At 41.4% G+C, this 21,257-nt stretch overlaps 1 protein-coding gene across 1 annotated transcript in view; it reads left to right on the forward strand.

Moving 5' to 3' along the window:
* The window catches only part of MTAP (methylthioadenosine phosphorylase), a 351,598-nt gene that overhangs the window by 283,570 nt on the left and 46,771 nt on the right, over window positions 1-21,257 (forward strand). Inside the window, exons 5-7 of the mRNA XM_078676000.1 lie at window positions 2,170-2,272; window positions 3,904-4,143; window positions 15,179-15,301. Of these exons, the coding sequence (XP_078532126.1) occupies window positions 2,170-2,272; window positions 3,904-4,143; window positions 15,179-15,301 (466 nt within the window). The remainder of the gene's footprint in view (window positions 1-2,169; window positions 2,273-3,903; window positions 4,144-15,178; window positions 15,302-21,257) is intronic.

Below are 21,257 nucleotides of genomic sequence, written 5' to 3' on the forward strand. Positions count from 1 at the left end.
CATTTGATTATGTCAATAGATCTAAGCTATGGCAGTTGATGTATAATCTTTACGGCCTTGCACTGCACTATCCCTAAATTTCTTAACAGCTTAATCATGAGACCCGTCCCCGCACACAACCTTCGTCCCGCCCATCTTCATCTTTTGTCTATTCCAACCATTAAACTAAAACGACTAGGCGGACGCAGGTTTGCTTATTTAGCCCCTAGGCTCTGGAATTCATTTCCACTCTCAGTTGGGAACTGTGACAGTCTCTTAGGATTCAGAAAGACCTTAAAAACCTGGCTTTTTGGACAAACTGATTAAGTCGGATCCTCGCAGCTGCCAGTGTAGGAACACCGCCAAGAGACCTATGGTGTAAGTGTGCTCAATAAATCTATCTTAACATAACATAACATAACATAACATGTATACCATTGGCGTTGATAGTAACATTATCTCCTTTCTCAAGGACCTTCATCGAGACTCAAGGGCAGCTGTTAGCTATACAAAAGACACAAAATGACCCATCAAATAAAAATGAAGAGAGGGGTGCGTCAGGGTGCATTCTAGCACCCTTCCTTTTTAACTTGTATATTAACTCTCTAGAGAATGCCCTTTTGGTCACAAAAGCTGATTGTCCCAAGGTAGGCAAGCGCAGTCTGCCAGCCCTCCTATACGCGGATGACGCAGTCCTCTTGGCGTGGACAGCCAGGGGCCTACAACTTTTATTGAGTTCTTTTTCTCACTTTATGGAGGACCTGGACCTGATGGTTAATCACTCAAAATCGTTTATTATGCAGGTGGGACTTCGTACAGCAAACCACTTTACCTTTTAGCTAGTATCATTACCAATACCCAAGACTAACGTCTTTTTCTATTGGGGGGTTTTATTTGATGACTTCTTGAGCTGGCCCTTCTTGCTTACTCGGAAGAAAGGGGAACTAGTGAAATCTTCTGCAGCTGTTTTTAACTTTGCCACCAGAGTGGGAGGGAAACCAATAGGGGCACTCTTGAAGATTTACCAAGCAAAATGTATTTCAAAGGCAAGGTAAGGGCGCGAGATCTGGGGTCATATTGGGGTATGTTGTGCATGAAGAACTTGGGCTGCCTTTCCTCTCAGGTGAATTGGCTTTTCGTGCCCTGGCATTATGGCTCAGGATTTGGGCCGAGCAGGAAAATACACTTAGTAAACACATCTTAAAGGACTGTCTTTCGCTTGACCATCTTTCGCGTATTCGATGGCTGCAGTACATAAGAGTAGGCCTTTTGAGGCTAGGCAGGGCAGAACTATTCACTAGACCGGAGAGTATATGTAAGAGGGACTATGCACGGGCCAAATAGTGTTTTAGAAGAAGGAGCCGTTGCGAAAGAGAGGAAGTAGAGCTGTGCAAGTCCAGTGTGTGTAGGCACATTATGTTAAAAACGGTGCCAACCACCGAATCATATCTTTTAGGGCTCAAAAGCATTTACAATCGTTTTTTAATCTTTTCCACTATCTCTTGGCTCAACTGCATGGCTCCCACAGAGGTCAGTGTCTCATGCCCTGTGGCTACGACGGAGAGTCTCCTCAGGACATGATGCACTTTTTAATGTTCTGCAGTTTTTTTGATCGTCCCAGAAAAGTATTTATTATCCCTATCCTGAAAAAGGTTGATTTCAGGAGGGTTAGACCAGCTTTTATCGTTTTACAACTTCTTTCTACAGATACTGTTTTGTACACTCTTCATTTTTTAAGGTAAGCCCTAAGACTCAGGTCAAGTTGTGATTCATTTCTGCACTGTAATCTATGTATTTTAATTATAAACTCAGTGTAATTTGATGTATCAACAGTTGTTAACCTGCATTGTAGAACATGTTTTTAATCATGTTTGATTGACTTTTATGGTTTTACCCAAAAAACTGAATAAAGTTTGTTGATGATGATGAATGTTTTGCAAACACATTTTGGTCGCAAAACTTTCGTACAAAAACATTTCAAGTTGGTGTTAGGAAGGGACGCCCTCAGCATGCATAATCTAAATACTGAATCGCAAAACCTAAATTTGGGTTTTGTACTTCCCAAAAAGCCCAAAAATGCTTCGTACATCTAGCCCTAAGTTATTGTTCTGGAGTCAATTAATGTCTTTTTTAGTTTTGTTCCATCAACATGTGTTCAATAAAACAGCGTTTTCTCTTTTACCTTTACAGGACTACCAAAAGACATCAAACTTTCTACGATGGGAGTCCTGCCTGTCTTCCAGGGGTATGCCATATTCCAATGGCTGAACCTTTTTGCAACAAAACTAGAGAGGTGAGAGGCCCATATAACCGTAAAGATATTTTACATTTTTTATTTACTCATCTGTCAGATGCCTTGAACCGAAATGCAGTGAATGACTTCTGAAATTACCAATCTCTCTTAATCTATCCAAAATCAAAAGGTTTTTGTGAATATCACTAATACATTAACTGCCAAATGTTAGTGTTTTTTCAGATTTTAAACATTGTGTTATCTAATTTTTGACACCTAACTATAGTATCACTTTAACCTTACTTTATTTTTCAGTGTGTGTGTTTGTGTGTGCGTGCGTGTGTGTGGTGAGAGCTATCTCAGAATTAGCCGCTAAGGGGGTCCTCCACAGTCAAATAAAAGTGAGTGTTTCTATAAGCAAGGTCAAGGCACAAACAAATAGGGCCTAATTTAGAGTTTGGTGCAGACAGAGTACCCTGTCTGAAAAACTGTCTGCCCAACCAATTTTGAGTTGGGTTGACCACCAGATGTATGCCAATGGAGTAAAATTTGTATAAGCCTTCCTCTGATAGAGCGGGGAGTACGGGCCGTCGGAGGGAAGTCATCTGACCATCCACCCTACTTAAAGTGTGCAGTATGATGGCTTATGTCTTTTATCTGTCCATTGCTGCCAAGAACAGTCCGGCAGTGAGGAATGAAAAGGATCCCCAGTCCATGGAAGACAACTCCCATGGTTTTGAGACCATTACTTTTTACTTTTCCAAAGCAAACTCCTACTTTGGGAGCTTGTTTTTGGAAAAGTAAAAACATTTAAATGGGTTTGTATGAATCACTGTGAAGGAAGTTCATACATACCCCGATTGCCTTTACTCATCCACTGAAGTCTAGGACAGGCCCACTGCATTTTGCAACCATGCTTACCATGCAAAGCGCATGATTTTGGGAGAAACTAAGCAAGTGCACAGGTGCCAGAGACTGATATCCTGAAAAAGGAAAGAGAGGAGCTTCCGAGAATGGAAAGGGAGGACGTTTAGTTCTCTTTTTTTCTTTTTTTTTTTATAACCAATTGTAATCCAGTTTTATTCATGATACAGCTTGGCCCAAAGGCCCATATGTCAACAGGATTCAAAACAGGTTTGCAGCATACCAATCCCCCCTCAAAAGAAAACATATGATAAACCAATGAATCCTAGGCACAGATTTGGTACCCCCCGCCCCACCAGAATGTTGAAGTATAGTGTCGGGCGAATTGAAAATGACTGTACTAGATGTGAATGCGGCATGAAGTCTGCATTTCCTGCTCGATAAGAGCTTATGGGGTACCTTTAGTTCTTAATGTAAACATTGTAGGCTGAGCAATCTAATCAACATTTTCCTGTCTCAACAGTCAGGATGCGAAAGAGAGGCTCTAAACAACATATAAATGTTCATGATCTTCATTGTAGCTAATTTGAGCAGCCATGTTCTATGCAGTAGATATTTTGTGTATGTTGTATCTCAATAACTATTTTGTGATTAGCTGTTTTGAGTGATAATTTTAGGGGACAAATCGGTCAGATGACGTATTACATATTGCATCAAATGTAGGCCTACTTTGTCACTACTTACCGCATTGGCAATGTATTAGAAGCCTCACCTTAACACTGAGGAATATGGTCTGAAAGATAACTGTGCATATATGTCCTTTTCAGGTCCTAATGGAAGTTGCAAAGAAACTTGGGATTAAATGTCACCCAAAAGGGACCATGATAACCATTGAGGGGCCACGCTTCAGTACTCGGGCAGAAAGCTTGATGTTTCGTCTTTGGGGAGCTGATGTCATCAACATGTCTACAGTCCCAGAAGTAGTCCTTGCCAAAGAGGCTGGCATCTGCTATGCAAGTGTCGCTATGGCAACAGACTATGATTGTTGGAAGGAGCATGAAGAAGCAGTGAGTATAATATTGGAACCATATCGCGCAGTTTTAAATGGGTGCAAAACAACAGCTAAAGGAATTGTAGCACCCCTCTCTGAGGAAGATTTGTTTACATTCATCTAAAAATGTAACACATAATTTGTAAAATTCCATTATAAGTTACTCAAGGATTTAAGAAATAATGTAATCTGAAATGTTCATATTTGTTATGAATATTAAGTGATCATTTGAATTTCTGTTGTAAATTAGAGACTTTATTTAACATATATGCATATATACCTCACTCAATTTAACACATCACATCTTAATCCACACCTGGTTCATACAGATGCATATACTTTATAGCAGTAATTATTTGAAATGTCATTATGCTGGTGTTAATAAATGTGTGCTATGGAAAGGAGTATGCCGTAACTTTGCGTGAAGACTAGCTTTTAGATGTTGTACTTGAGCACCCAAATAATGTACCAGATGGTGCGGGGGGCTATACGGTGGCCTGGTTCACAAGGGAACTTGCTCACAGGTACAGATTTACTACTATTGCCCAATGTGTAATTGCTCATGGTACGCACTGTGGGCAGATCCCCGATGATCAAAATACACATTTGTTTCTATTTGTTTTTTTTCCTCCTATGGGTAATCATTTCTCCACTTGTAGAAACCCCTTCCCTTACACCCCCACCAAGGTATGGAGATGAGTCACTTCCCTTCCCACCTTAGGTAGCAAAATACTTCAGCCCTTTGCTGCACTAAAACTCAGACCAGTTCAATTGTGGAAAAGTATCGGAAAAGAATTAGTGAAGAGCCACAAACTCGCAAGTTTAAGGACACTCACAACCTCACAAAGGTAAATTGATCTTCCCACTCCCACTATACAGTACCAGCAGAGGATTACACATCAGTAAACAAAATATATATATAAATAATGATATTTATGGCTGACAGGCAGGGTTGGATTGGGATCACAATTGGGCCCGGGCACTCCCCAAAAAATGGCCCACATTCCACATCTGGTTTGTCTCACTGGAATCTAGCTGGTTATTTTTTGTTATAGTTTTGTATAGCGTGAACTCGGCCGAAAGTCATTGGAGATGTGAGAACCAGTTACATTACACAGATCAGATTCATTTTCAGTATGGAGATCAAGTGATGTGCCCAGAATCAAAGGATATTGACCTGACGCTGGGACTTGAACCCAGTTTGAACGTCTGCAGCTCTAACAATAGTGCTAGATTCAATTATATGCAATCCTCTCCTCCCCCGCAACAAGGCCTAAAAGACACTGGGGGTGAGGTGCAGTACGTGGCTGCCAAGGAGGCCACTTCTCTTACCCCCTCCCCAGCCCATTATAGCCTCAAGGCATTTAGCTGGCAATGGAGGTGTCAAAAAGCACAATGCTGCTGCTCAGTGAGGGAATGGGGGGAGGGGGGTGTTAGGTGAGGATGGTCAAATATCGCCTGCCTCCCTGCGAGGCTCCTGCCTCCTGCATACAACACATCCTCCTTGCACCCCCCTCACCCCCCATGGTCTAAAAGCGATGGCAAGAGGGGGCAGGGGGGAGTCTCTTTGGCCTGCTTACAGAGGCCCAAAAACCGGCCCCCAGGTGACCCTGATGCCCTAGCCCAACGCCCGATTGCCTGCCTCCTCAATCCGACCCCGCTGACGGGTATCCTTTTCTTGCTAGCTGTCAAGGCAAAATTGGAGCCATTTGTGGTGGTAAACATTTGGTTGGAAGTACTGCACGCAGCCAGAAGTGACTGATGCACTCATGTGAGGACAGGAATGAAAATCTCACTGAAGATAAGAGATTCTCAGCAGCTCTGTGCATAAATAGTTGCTTGGTAGGAGGATGTAGGGCGGTGCAGAAGGAAATAGCCACAGTATCTTTTAGCCCAGAGGCACGTGTCTGTGCAGTGTTAGGATACCAGTAGTGTAGTGTGCGAGTATCAGTTGAAGATTACCGATGAAGGAGATAGTGGAGGCGCTTTATAAGAAAGTCAATCATTGAACCGAGTAAAGCAACATACCTGAAGGAAAAGCGAGCACTTTTTCAGCAAAAGTGTCTGGAATGGAAACAAAGAAGTGTTATTCCATCTAAAGTACTTCCTACCAGGATCCCCCCAGCTAAACGTTAGCGCGATGCGTAAGATGACTGCTGTTCCTCTCCGTGGTTTAATTTTTTTGAAATGCTTCGAAAAAGGGTCTTAGTATCCAAACTCACTTTCCTGGTGATAGCAGTAGTCAGTGGGCAAAAAGGTAAGACATCAGGGTTAAGAGCGGCCTTTGTGCTCCACATCATGACCTAGAAACCGCATTTTAGTAGTCCACCCAGAGACTGGTGGGCAGGCAGAAGGGAGGCCGAATGGTGTCTGGGTTGAAGAAGGAGCCTAACCCAATGAAAGAAATGATCACAGAAATGACCAAAATGTAGCATGCTTTTTATTACGCTGGCCATGACTTTTGTTCTCTGAAATCTGTCAAAAGTTAGGAAAGAAGCTAATGACAAAGAATGTTTGAGTTTGGGTGCCGGTGCCTGGGATGCTGAGAAACCAATACCAGGAGAAGCCCCATCAGTGCTTAATTTATAAAGAAAAACAATAATATTGATAAATATATGAATAAAGTACAGGGGCTCATAATTATTCGTAGGCGCTGGCTGTAAGCGCTTTCGAATGCCTATATTAATGGTCACTGGAATTATTCGATGGTGCGTTTTTTTGCATAATTATAGATTTGCTGCATTTGCCCCATAATCCATCACCTGCTGCATAAATTGCAGATTTTAACAAAAAACAAAACATTTTGTTTCTAGCTCAGAAGGTTCAACAATTAATAAAAACACCGCAACGGACATTTCTGTACAGTGAAAGGCCATTTGCAACGGTTGATTGGGCACCTTTTGGTTGCTTATTGCTATATTTGGGATATAAGCTGGTACTAGTGAGATGCAAGGAACGCCCAGATAGTGTTAACAAGTGTAAAAATGATAAAATAATGAAGTATTACCATCATAAAATGTGCCGCATTACGCCGCATAATTTCCCTTTTCTTGGCGCATAATTTACTCAACCCTGCCGCACATTTTGGGCCTACCCTGCTGCATAATTCCAGTGCCTACATTCCTATATTTCAGAATAGCAACTCTGCCTAGTTTTGATTCCACCTTTTGTCTCTCCTTTTATACCAACCTAGATAGACTCTCTGCAGGTTTTTTTTTCATTTTTGCTTTCTTTCTCCTTTCCACTGTTTCCTTTCGTTCTTTGCCTCGTTCTTTCCCCTTGCTGCCTTTCTCTCTCTTGGTAGGAGTCAAGATCTGATGATGAAAAATAATTCCCGATCCCCAGAAATAGGTGTCAGTGCCCACTACCTGCAACCATTTGAACAAATTAAGTACTGGCTTCACCTGACTCAGAGGGTCAAGCATTGAGGCTAACTTGAAAAAACGGTCAGCAGAAGATTGAAGGAAAACTTAGATTTATCTTTGGCAGACACAGACAAAGGTGCCCTGATTTTGTGCTCTGGGAGTTAAAGAACGGCATTCATGGGTAGAGCAAGCCACTGATTATGACCTCTAAGAACCCGGTTCCTTTATCATTTTAGGTAGAGCCTAGCTAGCGCACGTGCGCTGTCTGCAAGACCGGATGCCTGTACATTATGGGCTTTAACCAAGCCCATCGATTGCCATTGGTTCTTTGTTGTGGCAGTCGGAAATCCTGGCTTTCTATTGGTCCGTTACTTTAATTTTTTTCCCTCCTTTGGGTGCTTGTTTCAGCTGAGGCGATTTCACTAAGTGATTGTTTTTGTTAGCCATTGCAGCCTTCCTCCTCTCACAGCGGGCGATGGCTCCTCCTAACGTCTGCATTTTTTTTGTAGGCACAGAGAGTAAGTGATTTGCCCAGAATCATAGGATGATGCGTGACACCGAGATTTGTTGGAACAGAAGTGCATCTGCTGTTTGAGAAATAAAGGCAACACACTTCACCCCCTAGCCAGTGTCTTGACTTCCTGTGGTACTCTTTTCCCCAATCAGCGCCTTGAATCGATTGCCTTTTCTCGGGTGCTCTGGCCTCTCCTTCGCCCTTCACCTGGGGCTCTGGGCGTCAAAGCCGAGAAAAAATAAACAATATCTCCTCAATGCAATATCTAGGGATAGCGAACACTATAATTGTTTGATTCGTTTGAGCACTCTGTCAGGGCAGATCCATAAAGCCGCCTTCACACTGTGTCAGAAATGGAATCTACAGTGATGGTGTGGGTAGTAAGAAATTGAAGCACATTTTGTTTTAATAAGCGTGTGTGTGCGTGCCCGGGCAGCATTTATATCAGTGGTTGAAGTGGGCGGAATCGGCAGGGCACGGCTTGCCCCTACTTATTTTATTGAAAAGATTCCGTGTCCCAGAACGGCAGTAATAGACAAGGCCTTCAGATAAGGCTCTGCTTTCGTGGCCTTTCAGGGACGGGAGGGACTGGCAGAGAAGGACAATCCCTCTGTCTCCTTCCTGCCCAGAGAAGACACTGACAATATCCACTTCAGCTCTGCGCTGGCCGCTGCGCTCCTCCCCCGCCCCCTCTCTACCTCTTATTCCCCTTTCTTTCTGTCTAGCAGCCCCTCTTCATGTACTGAAAACCATGCCATGAAGAAATGGTTCACAATCTCTCTTTCCTTCTTTCATTTATTTGCCTTCTTGTGAAATGGATCCCAGAAAGAAAAAAATACTTTTGATGGAAATGCCCTCCTTTTCTCACATTTTACTATTCCAAAGTGCAGCCTCGGGACGGAGAGAAATAAAAGGTTTAAAATATGAAAATAAATACATAACTAAAGAAACTAAGACAGAGTGGTTGCAAAGTGGTCAGATCGATTTTATTCACACCCAAACACATCAGCCTCACTTTTAAGAGTTTGCCAGTGAAGCGCTACTGTTGTTTTTTGTCTTTCTTTGAAAATAATTGTTTTACCTTGGTGGGGAAGTGTGCCATTACTGGAGGCACTGCAGTACCTGGGTTATGGGTGGATTGGAAAACAAAATGTGTACCATGGCTCTGTGTTTATAGAAGTGGTCTTTTAAAACCAGACTGCTTAAGTTTTGTAGGATATAAGCAATGGACATTGAAACAGGTCCTTTCTGGGCTTTGTAGTCATGTCCTTATCTTTTCAGGTAAAAGCACTCACTGATTTCGAAATAGTGAGTGAGAAGTCGTTAAGGTAACCATGTTGTTTCTGCTTACATTTTACAATCTTTACTTGATCTTGCATTCGCTATGAGTGTTTGCTTTTTCTGGGATGTTGTTTTTTATATTTAGGCAGCATATTACTCTTGTCTAGTGTGTAATTTGAATTGAGCCACATCCAGGTGTTTATGGCGGGCACAATTAGGTTGTAGCTGAAGGCAGTGTGAGTTTCTGTCAGTGAGGCAGTATGGTGTTCAGTGGGGGAGTGGATGTGGCACTATGGCCAGAGCTGCTAACTTTGTAACTGGGGAATCAAGGTTCAGTCTTCATGACCAGTCCACCAGACCACTTTCCTGAAGGAGCATATTTGCATGCTAGATCTTAGAAGGCCCTGCTAGACCTTAGACTCCCTGGTGTCTTAGCACCAGCAAGTGGACCCTCGTGGTGGCATGTGTGGGTTAACCTTGAAGGCTTGTCCACCACAAACAATACTGAATTTCGTCTCCTGTCTTGCGGGCAGGCCTACAAAGCAGCACACCCTAGAGCAACAGTGATCCAGTCACTGTGACTCTGACACTGAGGTCTCAGGAACCGTAAACAGGTCTGGGCAGTGCGAACAGTGTGACTGCACAGGGCACCTATTTCGGGTGGGGGCCTAGTGTTTGCAAGTATATTATGGTTTTTTTAAAACTTGCTGCCTCCTTCCTGGCCTCCAGCAATTTTTAGCAACATTAAAAATGTTATGATAACTCCAGTGATTATTGTTCTTCCTAAAAAGAGATTGGAGTTGTGTCTACTGGAAGGGTTGATTTATGGAAAGGTAGTGCAGAGGGTTAATGTGCCTGCTGCAAAGAACATGTAACATGCAGATCACAAAGTGCTCATAATGGTAAGTAGGTGAGTGGGTTACTGCTTTTGTCAGAGAGATCCCTTTGTTACTTGCAGTTTATAAGTTAAAATCCTAACATAGAACAGTGAGCTATTAAACCATACTGCCTACTAGTATGGTTGTCATGTGACTTCTACACCTTGTAGTCCTTTGTCTTATGTAACATTTCCTAAACTGAGATTTACACACATATAGATGATTGTCTCTGAGTAGTGTGTGTGATGTAAAGTGCTCTGACGCAGTACACTGGTATGAGTGGCACTGTAAATCAAATTAAATGAATCTCAGAAAGAGTGTAGTTATGGAGCCTTGAGGGGAAATCTTAAAGCATGGTAGTGAAGGAGTCCGAGGCGTAGGTGGTCATTGGGGGGCACCAACAAACATTGTTGCACAGGGCGCCACCAGCACTAAAGCCCTCAAGGCCAGAGCGCCTCACCCACTGGTACTTCCATTGGCCTTGTTTCCGCAGTAGTAGCTGCAACTCACTATGGATTTGGCAATGCAGGATTTGCACGCACACCAAACTAGTATGAAAGTAAGTAAGTAATTTTATTATGCATGAATAATTAAACCTGTTGCATTCAGAACATTACAGGTTGATATCTAAAAGAGTTACATTAAATAAACAAATAAAGTAAGTATAAGATTAAAAAAGACTTGCATTGGAATTAAGACATAAAATTGTTTCGATTGTAGTAGCACTGCTGACACAGGATCTCAGGCCTATCTGAGGTCATTGTATGAACTGCGTAATATTAAAACCAGTGGAGTGAACCAGTTCAGAGTCTGTTATAGTCTTAGTATTTCACTGCTGTTGGCAGCAAGAGATTTTCAGTCTCTGTGCTATCAAGTCAAAGAATTTTGTACGGCGACAGTTTAGCTGCAATAAAGAGGCACTAAAACACATAATTACTGCCTGTCTGCAGGACCTTACTCCATGCTGCTTAAATAGTGGTTTTACCAGACTTTTCCGTATGTCCTCTAGCTTTTTGCATATGCATATAATATGAATCAAGGTCTCAGTGTCATTTGCACAAAAACGGAACAAGTGATCGGTCCCTCTTCTTTCCCACGGTGGCATGAACGGGGTGATCGGGCCGACTCCCACCCATAGGTTTAAAAAAATTATTTGGTCTCGAGCTTGGTTCCGTCCTTGAGGTAGGGCTGAGGTTCTAGAACATCGTAGTTGTTAAGCACAACCCAGACGTGAGCTCTCTTGGAAACCGAGTTCTTATCCTCTATGGCCGATATGAGCCTGGTCGATTTTGTTACTATTTTTTTTAAAACAAAATGGCCCATTGGAGTGTTCCAGGTATCTGCCAGGCCAAGGGCCTGCAGAGAATTCTGTAGGTAGACATTAACTGGTAATTTTCCAGTGCGGGTCAGCTCTAGCCAAAGTTGGTTATTCAAGGTCTCTCTCTCACCAGCTCTGATTTTGTGCCAAATGTTTAAGAAAGCTCCCTACCTTTCTGTTTCCTGTTTCTGTTTCAAACTAGGTTTGCAAACTTCACAGTCTCTCTGCTTCGTGCACACGCACTTTTAACATGTGCTCCCTGCACTGGGGCCACTGGAATTATGCAGCAGTGTTGACTAAATTATGCAGCAAAAAAACGCTGCAGCATAATGCAATATATTTTCTTATACTTTATTATTTTGACATTTTTACACATGTTAAGTCTCTGCAAAGATTCTGCCTCATTAGTACCAGTATAACATACAAATGCAGCAGTGAGAAAGATGATCAGTCAACCTTTGCAAAGGGCCATCATCTTTGCAGCAACATAAGTCACGTTTTTTTAGTAACTTTTTATCTGTTTGAGCTACAAAAATGATTGGTTAAACCTGTAAGATTATGCAGTGGATGATATATTATGTGACAAATATGGCAGAGCCATAATTATATAGAAAACGTTTGCAAATTGGGATATTTTGCCATTCATGTTTGAATTGCTCTTGTGGAAGAAGGGCGGAGAAGTGCTGATGACAGAAACTGTATGGATCGGAGACAAATAGCTTGTGATTCCACTTTTAAGTGTATTTGGGACATTGTGTGATTGGAAATATATCCCACTTTGTGAATTTATTTATATGCCAATAACTCGTATTAAACCTTAAATGAACAAGTGTATCCATTGATTAAATTAAATAACACAATAAGCTGTAACTGGTCAGTGAAATGCCAAACAAATACTCAAAATTAGGATGTTTTGCACATTCTGGCCACACTTCTGACTCCGCCCACTGATCCAATCCATGGTTTATCCCCGCCCTCTGAGTCTCCGCCCACAGTTCCCCTTCTATTTTTTTTTACCTACTTCGACCACAGATTTATATCCTTGTGCACTGTTCATTACATACTATAAAATACTGCTTTGCATCATGTGTTTGAGCTAACATTTCCCTGGCCGCCTGGAAATAGAGGCCACATTTTTGGAAGAGGCTGAGCGAGAGAGGATCGAGTATGCAAAAGTAATCAACGAGGATTCATATTGGTTATGTAAAGTCTGTTGGGAAAACGATATTCAGGCTTTGGAATCCGCAATGGATTTGATGAAGGACAAAGTTTAGTGATAAGCATAATATAGAGTTTCCATCTCCTAAGCATGTATAGGCCCATAATTGTATTTTCCTCACATATTGCTGTCGGTCTGTCCATCCATCCATTATTTTTTGGCTCTTTTCTGCACTTTACAATCCGGCTCGCCTGTTAGTTTCCCTTATTCATGTCTCAACTCCATTCCTCTCTTCTCAGTTCTCATCTATTTTTCATCCAATGCGCTCTGTTTCTTCCTCACTCAGCTGCCTCCGTGAACGCAGCATACGCCTCATCACTGTGCCAACCTTCTCTTCTCCATGCATCCATGTGCTGGGAGTTCAGCAGTCCATCGTGATACATTAGATAGAGTCCGTAAATAGAAGATCAATATCATGCCAGTAAAATAAGACAGGTGGACGTGTCACAGCTGTACAGCATCGCTAAAGGTGACCCATCGCTAAAAATCATTAGCAAAATGCAATTGTGAGACCTTTTGGCTTTGCCAAAGCTGAAACACTGTCTCGATATGCTGAAGAAATTCCAGGAAATCCTATGGTGTTTGGACTCCGCTCGGTTACTCAATTTAAGGTGCTTTCCGCACTGCTGCAGGTTGATAGGGTTAAGTAAAAACATTCAAACATTGCATAATAAACGTCGTAACCATCGAATAACAAATACATTGAACTCTGTAAGCAGAACATGTCCAGGCCCGGACTGGCCATTGCGGGCACCGGGCAATCCCCTGGTGGGCCGCAAGGGTGGGGCCGGTTTTGGGCCCTGGGGCCATTTTTGTTACAGAGCAGTTTTTGCTGCATAGCTGCAAAATCGGCCCTGTAACAAAATCAGCCGAAAACCGGCCCCGGCAAAGAGCTCAGTCGCACCCCCAGGGGGCCGGCCGTGCACTTTGCCAGGGCCGGTTTTGGTTCTCAGTCCGGCCCTGAACATGTCTCTTTCACAATCTATACCTTCCAGGCTATTCTCACATGATGTTAGGGCTTGTATATAACACTTTATTGGGAATGAAAGTGAAAGCATGAAATTACTCCCAATAAATACAATGACACGTATTTCGCTCATTGCCAAAAAAGTTTAAATGACAAACTTACACCATGTATTGTATGCCAACAGTTTAGAACAGGAAAGTGGGAGATTTAAAAAATAAATTGGGGAATGTATTTTCCCCACTGGCTTCTATTGAAGCAAGAGCAATTTTAGGTGGAAAACAGCTCAAATAAAGCATTTTTTGACTTAAAAATACTGGGAGTTTCCCTTCTGAATCAGATCTGCTGACATGTATGTCAAGTAGACATCAGTTGCATAAACCCTTCACCCTAATGAGTCATGTCAGGCAAGATCTCCAGGACCAGGTGGGCTCAGAGGCACTGGCAAGCTGCATGACAAATGTTGCCTACTAGACCTCTGGACTCTGTTGGCTGCTGGGCAAGTGGCTGAAAATCAGTGCTCAATTTCTACAAGAATTGCTTGACTATGGGAGCCGCTTTGGTGTGCCCGGTGTGAGCTCATAGAAACTATTTACATGGCAGCGGCGCTTTAAAACTTTTCAACCCTCACCCAAGCCCCATGCACCACCCAGGATAATGTGCTGTATGGATACATACTTATAAGGTCCCAACGGCGAGACCGATTGCATTGCAAATGCTTGTTTCTACATACCCTCTCATGCCTTATTTGTTCCTTCCCTGAACCCTCCTTTACAGGGATGAAGGGATGTTGTCTTTTGTTAACATTCCTTGTCCGCAGTAATAAAGAAAACATCAGTGGTCGATGCAGAGTGTCTGTGATAGTGGGACAAATGCTTCCAGTCACATATGTTAATCTTGATAAGTTACAGTAAAAAGCTCCAAAAAGCGTAAGGATAGTTTCTTTTACCTTTGCTAGAAGAAATTAATAGTGCTGATTCGTTGCTTAGTTTTCGTGTATTTAATCTTTGGATTTGACAGTCTTTATGTGTGGATAAGCTTTCATTGCAAGAGCCACGTGTTTACTGTTTGCCATGTGCTTGGCAGTGAATTGCCTGAAGGTTGGGCAGATGAATCCACATTGGCCACTGCTGTCCTGGTGAAAGGGACATATACCCACAGAGAGCCCTTTGACCTCCTCCAGCCTTATTGCCCTGCCTAATATGAGCATGCAGTCCATTCAAGGGACCTACTGAGCAGCCCCCAAAACACTTCTGATTAACAGCTGCAAAAACCAAGGTAGTAGCTGTTTGGTACTTAAGTAACTACTCCCTTCTCTAGTACCCATATACCTATTAATTCCTTAAATATAAAATATCTGAATGGCAGTTGAGTTCGGATACAAGGGTCACAAACTTTCAAGTGTTTACAGAGAAGAACACATGCGTGTATTTATGAAAGGAAATAATTGTATATCCGGTCGTTTGAACTCTTGCTCTGAAAATATTCTTAATGTCCTGTTTGTGGTTTTAGGTTTCTGTGGACAAGGTGTTAAAGACTCTGAAGGAAAATGCAAATAAAGCAACTAGTATACTTCTTACAGCAATACCTCAAATAGCATCGATGGACTGGGAGGAAACAGTGCACAGTATGAAAGTAAGTATCTGCTGAACGTTCAAACTCAAGTTCACAAGGATAATGTATTTACAGGAAACTGTTCTATGACAAAATGGGTGTTTTTCTTTACATATTTCCTTAAATATCTGCCTAAAAAATTCTAGCTTACATACAATTACCACATAGACCTTTGAATTGAAATTATATCTCTAGGGAAACACACATTTTACTACATTGATCCTAGTACATTTTAGGAAAGGAACAGTTTTCTTGTTTTTATCTCTACGGTCCAAGGTGTGCTCTCTGTAAGTCAGAGTTCAGTTTCAGTAATTTTGGCAGCTTTTCTTCAAGGAAATAAATATTTCACCTCTTTCCCGAAGTAAAATCTAATTTTAAACTTTGGTTTCTTTTTTTTAACCGACCAGCCCCCGCCCTTCTCTCCCTTTAGGCTGCACCTGGGATCATTACAAAGGGACTAATTTGTAAATAAGGGAAATGGGAATGCAATTTGTGATGAAACATATATATTAATAGGTCACATCACAAATTGAACATTTGTAGGGAGTCTCATAACTACCCACCTGAACAATATTTATTAGCAGGGGCGGCTTCTCCACAATGGCGGAGGAGCGTCGCCCCACAGGCTCTGTCAGCAGCAAAAAAATAAAACAATATTTTGTTATGGTTTTATTTTTAAGCCGCTGGCTCAGCCAGTGTGGGCAGGGGGGGCGAGGCATGGGAGGGGTGACGAGGAGTGCTACGTGCACTCCCTAAGTGCTTATGTGTGTTTGTCCGGCCATCTCAGGCAGACCAAAACACACATGCGCACTAAGGTTTCTCTAACCCAGCTGTATTGAACAGCCGGGTTAGAGAAACCCCACAGACTCCCTGACCTGAGCGAGCGCCTTTCCAGCCCGCTCAGGCCAATCCCTGCTCAGCTCTGCAGTGCAGGGGATTGGACAGGAAGTCTTGGACGTAGTCACCGTGTCTGCTGGGACAAGGAAGTCCCAGCATCGAGGCCCGTCGCGGGAGGCGTGGCAGCAGGTAAGTTTAACTTTATTTTTTATTATTATTCTAGTTCCCCCCCACCCGCTCCAGCACTTACCCCCCCTTCCCCACATCACCACTTTTTGTATGTGGTGGCCGCCACTGTTTATTAGGCAGGTCGCAGTTTGTGACCCCATTTGGGGTTTGCTGTAAATCGGGGATGGAGGCTTCCAAGGAACAGCAGACCTCTGTCCCTTTATTTGCATTCCCAAGCTGGAAACATATTTTTTTAAGCAGCCCTTGTGCTTAAAAGTGAACAGTGCTCGGTGCAAAAAATCTTTCCTTTTTAAGAGGACATCAGTGACAGCAGGCAGTAGTTCTCTCCCCAGCATCGCTTCTCTCCCAATTCCCTTAAGTAAACATGATTTACAGGGACAGTTTCCCCTTTACGAATCAGATACGACACCCTTTGAGGTGCCTGAATATGTGTAAAGTTTTTACTAATAAGATTCGTACAACTTTGATAAAAGGCTCTACTTCTTTATCAAAATTGTGTCGGAAAATTAATCTCAGCTGCTTTTGCTTATTGATCTATTTATTCTAATCCTTCCACACAGCCTTCATATAACAGTAGCTGAAGGAATTATAACCTTCATTCGATAGTTCACCTAAAATAGCCCACTAAGCAATAGGAAACTTTAAACATGGAGGAAAAATTGCATAAATTACATTAATTTTTAAATTAGACACAATAAAAGCGTAGCAGGCAACATTTTCTCGACATTATCTAGAGAGAATTGACTGTATGGAGACTGGAAGAAATCAATTTTCTTTGCTCTAGAGTCCCAAGTTACGTTTTTATTTTAATAATAGAAGATGACAAACACAGCATAAATGGATGATGGAGATTTTTTTTATTGACATAGCTTTTCCTGATGTTATGAACAATAATAGTGGTTCTGTCGGAGACACAATCTATTTGAAACACTGTACTTGATACATTTTAATCAACATATCCCTTGAGAGGAGATAAAAGGACACACACAGCAGTATATAGTTCAGAAGGTCAATATTTAGTAGAAACCTTGTAAAGAGTTAATCAACAAATTATACGTTGCTGTCCAAAACACGGGGATATATAAACTGTATGTACATTTAGTGATTGGTCGTGATTGGTGACAAAGTGCTGTACAGTGATAAAACTCAAGACATGTATTCATACATATAAACAAAACAATAGGTAAGGGATGTCCACTTTAGAATACAATAGTCACAACTGGATGTAGTATTTCCTTGTTTATGTTGCAACTTTATGTGGACGGATCTACGTAAAGAACATCGACGTTTCGACCCTATATCTTAGTGCAGATTCATGTGCATCTATGTCGGGTCTTCATCAGGACTCAAGGAAGAGGTAGGACAGCCTGAATGAACAAAAAGAAGCGTATGTGCTTTCTTCGGTAGTTCCTTAAGGGTGGGAGAATGTCAGCTGACAAACTTTGAACTTATTCCTGGAGTAGTGGAATCTAATATGCTTGTTTAATGATCTTCTGCACCAGCCGGTGGAAGAATCTGTTACGGTGTGGCCGGAGCGATGACTTGAAGTAGAGCAGTGAGACGTCCAAATCTGTCTCTGCGGGGCAAAGAATTTCCTGATATCATGGCAGCTAAAGGAGAAGTGCTAAATTTTAAAAAGAGGTTTCCATTATAAAAGGAGTATTTATTTCATTTCCTGGATATAAACAGAACTATTCAGTATGAACAATACCTGGCAAAAAGGAGTGATGGAGCACTCTTCAAAGATAATACAGAAGTAGGTGTATTACATATGTAAAAATGCATAGAGGAAGTGAGTAAAGAGATGATCTTCAACAGCCTTTCTAACAAAATTCTGGTTTGGAACATAAACCCATGCACACTCATGATGAACTCCGACTAATATAATCCGATATAAGGATAATGACATCGTTAAGGTAGGGACGAAATTGTGGCACTGGTGTAAATGGAGAGGAGCATAAATCAGTTGCCAAAATATGGAGGATATACTATAAATGGTTAAAAATAGTGGTAAAGGTGTAATGTCATTATGTAGATGGTAGCAGACAACCACAATACCAACGAGTGTGTCTGGCCATGGTTGGAATGAGACAGAGCACTAAGGCAAAGGAGCATATGGCTACTTGATATTTGAAGATTGGTCATAGGATTAACACCTGGGTCCCAGTGACAGGTAAACATTAGATAGAATTATAATTACCAAACAATATGTTCCGAGATGTGTTTGAAAGTTGGTCAATGTAGAAAAGTACAAACTGTGTTGATTTGGGATCCAAAACCATGAGAAGCAGTGTAGAATATAGCCTTATAGCCCGCCGTAGCGGGCTATACTGGCTATTAAAGGCCCGAGCCAAAGGTGAGGGACTTTAACAAGGGTGAGGGACTTTAATAGCCAGTAAAGCCCTGCTACGAAGGGCTATAAGGCTATTGGAAGATTATACTATAAATGGTTGACTGTGCACTGCTGTGTTAAAACAAAGTTTAAGGCTGTGAGTCGTGCTGCCAGGATTATTCCCCGCTCTGGAATATATATACACAATGTCAATTGCACCGCCACGAATGTGAGGGTGTCACCTGTGCACAGACGTATGGTGCTGTGAATACAGCGCGCGTTTATTCAAAAGATTATTTCTTCACGATTTTCATTTCCAAAGTATTTTATTCATACTTGTTTTCACTTTTCATGTGATTTCATAGAATTTCCATGAGTTCTCACTTTTAGTAAATCATCATTTCTCACATTTAATCCTTCCACATTAGTCCTTCCAATGCATTTCGGCTTAAAGCCTTCATCGGGGAAGTCTAAAAAATAAATGATAGCAAAATAACTCTACAATCCTCCTCTATTCATTTTTATGTCATTCTCGCTAATACATGTATAAATACTGATGAATTAATAATATTAACAAAGAGAGAAGAAATCATACATTTAAATCACTTAGCAAAAAAAATCCTAATTGCATGCATTTCTGCTATTAAACAATGGATCGAATGAATAATGATCTCAAAAGGTTTACTGAAAGCCTAGAATAGGGAAGCACTATAAACAACTATTCTTATTCACAAAGTTACTAACAGTTCACTATGGGTACATAATGGACACTAAACTAAAATTGCGCGCTGGTGTATAACAGGTTCTAAATGCCGATATTACGGCTCCCGAGCGCATAGCTGCCGGGTTGCGCCTCTAGTTCTTACCGTGGTTCGTGATTTACGTTCTCCTTTCTGTTACAGCTATCGCCATGTCTGGCCATGCGCTTTAGTTAGCGCGTGACGTGTATATAAGGCGTTTCGAGTATACGGAACAACTTAAAGGTATATCACCGAAACAAAAATGTTGGTAACGGGTGTGATGCATTATGGACGCGCTGCGGGTTCTAAATAAATAAAGCAGATCGAATAGGAAGTAACAATATAAATCCACAGCACTATTTATGCATCAAAAAATGTAAAGTCAAACTAATTACAAATTAAATGAATGAGTAATTTGTCCACATAACATAATCAATCAAAACTAAGTAAAACTACATTTTCTGTCAGCGGTTATCCAGCACTACAGTAATCTAATCACGGGAAAGTAAACAGTCACATTTCATAAATAGCAGCCAAATTCTACACGTTCATTCATCCCGTGGGGTTTAAGAGTCTGCAAGAAGTATATCCAGTGGTTTTCTCGTCTTAAAAGAGCTTTCTTGTTATCTCTGTCCTCAAATTTTTCAACCACTTCTAAAACACAGGTTTTTATTTGGTTGATTTGGTGATTGGCTTCAATAAAATGGCTTGCTACCACAGATTTTAAAGCTTTTGTTCTTATGTTGCTTTTATGTTCATTTAACCTAACCTTCAGTTTGCGTTCCGTCTGACCAATGTAAGCTTTTCCACATGGGCATTTAATCATGTATATCACGTTTGTAGAATCGCAGGTTGCATTAACATGTAGATTAATTTTATGCCCTTTCATAGGATGCGTAATACTTGTGCCTTCCATGATGTTTTGGCAATTATTGCAATTTCTGCATGGAATGGTACCCTTGTATTTCTTTGTGGTGTCCTTCTCAGATTTTTTCTTAAGGATCTCTCCTAAGTTTTTACCTCTGTTGAATGCAAAAATTGGTGGGTCAATAAATATTTGGTTGAAATACGGTTCTGTCTGTAATATGGGCCAATGTTTTTTGATAATAGTCTTAAATTGATGGCTGACAGTCGAAAATTTACTGACACAAGTAATTTTAGGTTCTTTTGTTATTTTTTGGGCTGTTAGCAATGTTTTCCTTTCTTTCATTTCCACTCTTTCCATGGCACCTGTTAAGACTGATTCTGGGTATCCTCTTTCTCTGAATCGGTGTGCCATTTTTTTGTGATTGCTTCGTGTATTCCTCAGGGACTGAGACTATTTTCTTCACTCGCAAGAGTTGTGAGTATGGCAGATGATGTTTAAGGGGAGTCGGGTGGAAACTCTGATACGCTAACAGGTTATTTCGATCAGTTTTTTTGATGAATAACGTGGTTTCCAGTTTATTATCTTTGTTGGTGATGGTGACGTCCAGATAGTTAATGGAGTTAACTTCAAGTTCATAAGTAAATTGAATGCGCTCATCTACATCATTGAGTTTTAATGTTTTCAATCAATAGTTCCTTGGTGCCTGTCCACAAAATGAATATATCGTCTATATATCTTAAATATAGTCGTAGTCCTTCCCTCCATGTTTGTTTTTGAAGTATGGGAGTATTTTCATAGTGATGCATGAAGATATTTGCATAGGACGGCGCCGCCGAATTTCCCATGGAAGTTCCCGATTTTTGGAGGTACCATTGATCTTGGTATTTAAAGTAGCTGTGCATTAAGGTGAAATTGAGTAATTCTAATAGGAATATTTTCATCGATTCATTATATTCCATTTGCATCAAAGCTGCTTCTACTGCCTCTAATCCAAGCTGATGAGGTATTGAG

Source organism: Lissotriton helveticus, chromosome 2_1 (assembly GCF_964261635.1).
Source record: "Lissotriton helveticus chromosome 2_1, aLisHel1.1, whole genome shotgun sequence".
NCBI classification, from domain to species: Eukaryota; Metazoa; Chordata; class Amphibia; order Caudata; family Salamandridae; genus Lissotriton; species Lissotriton helveticus.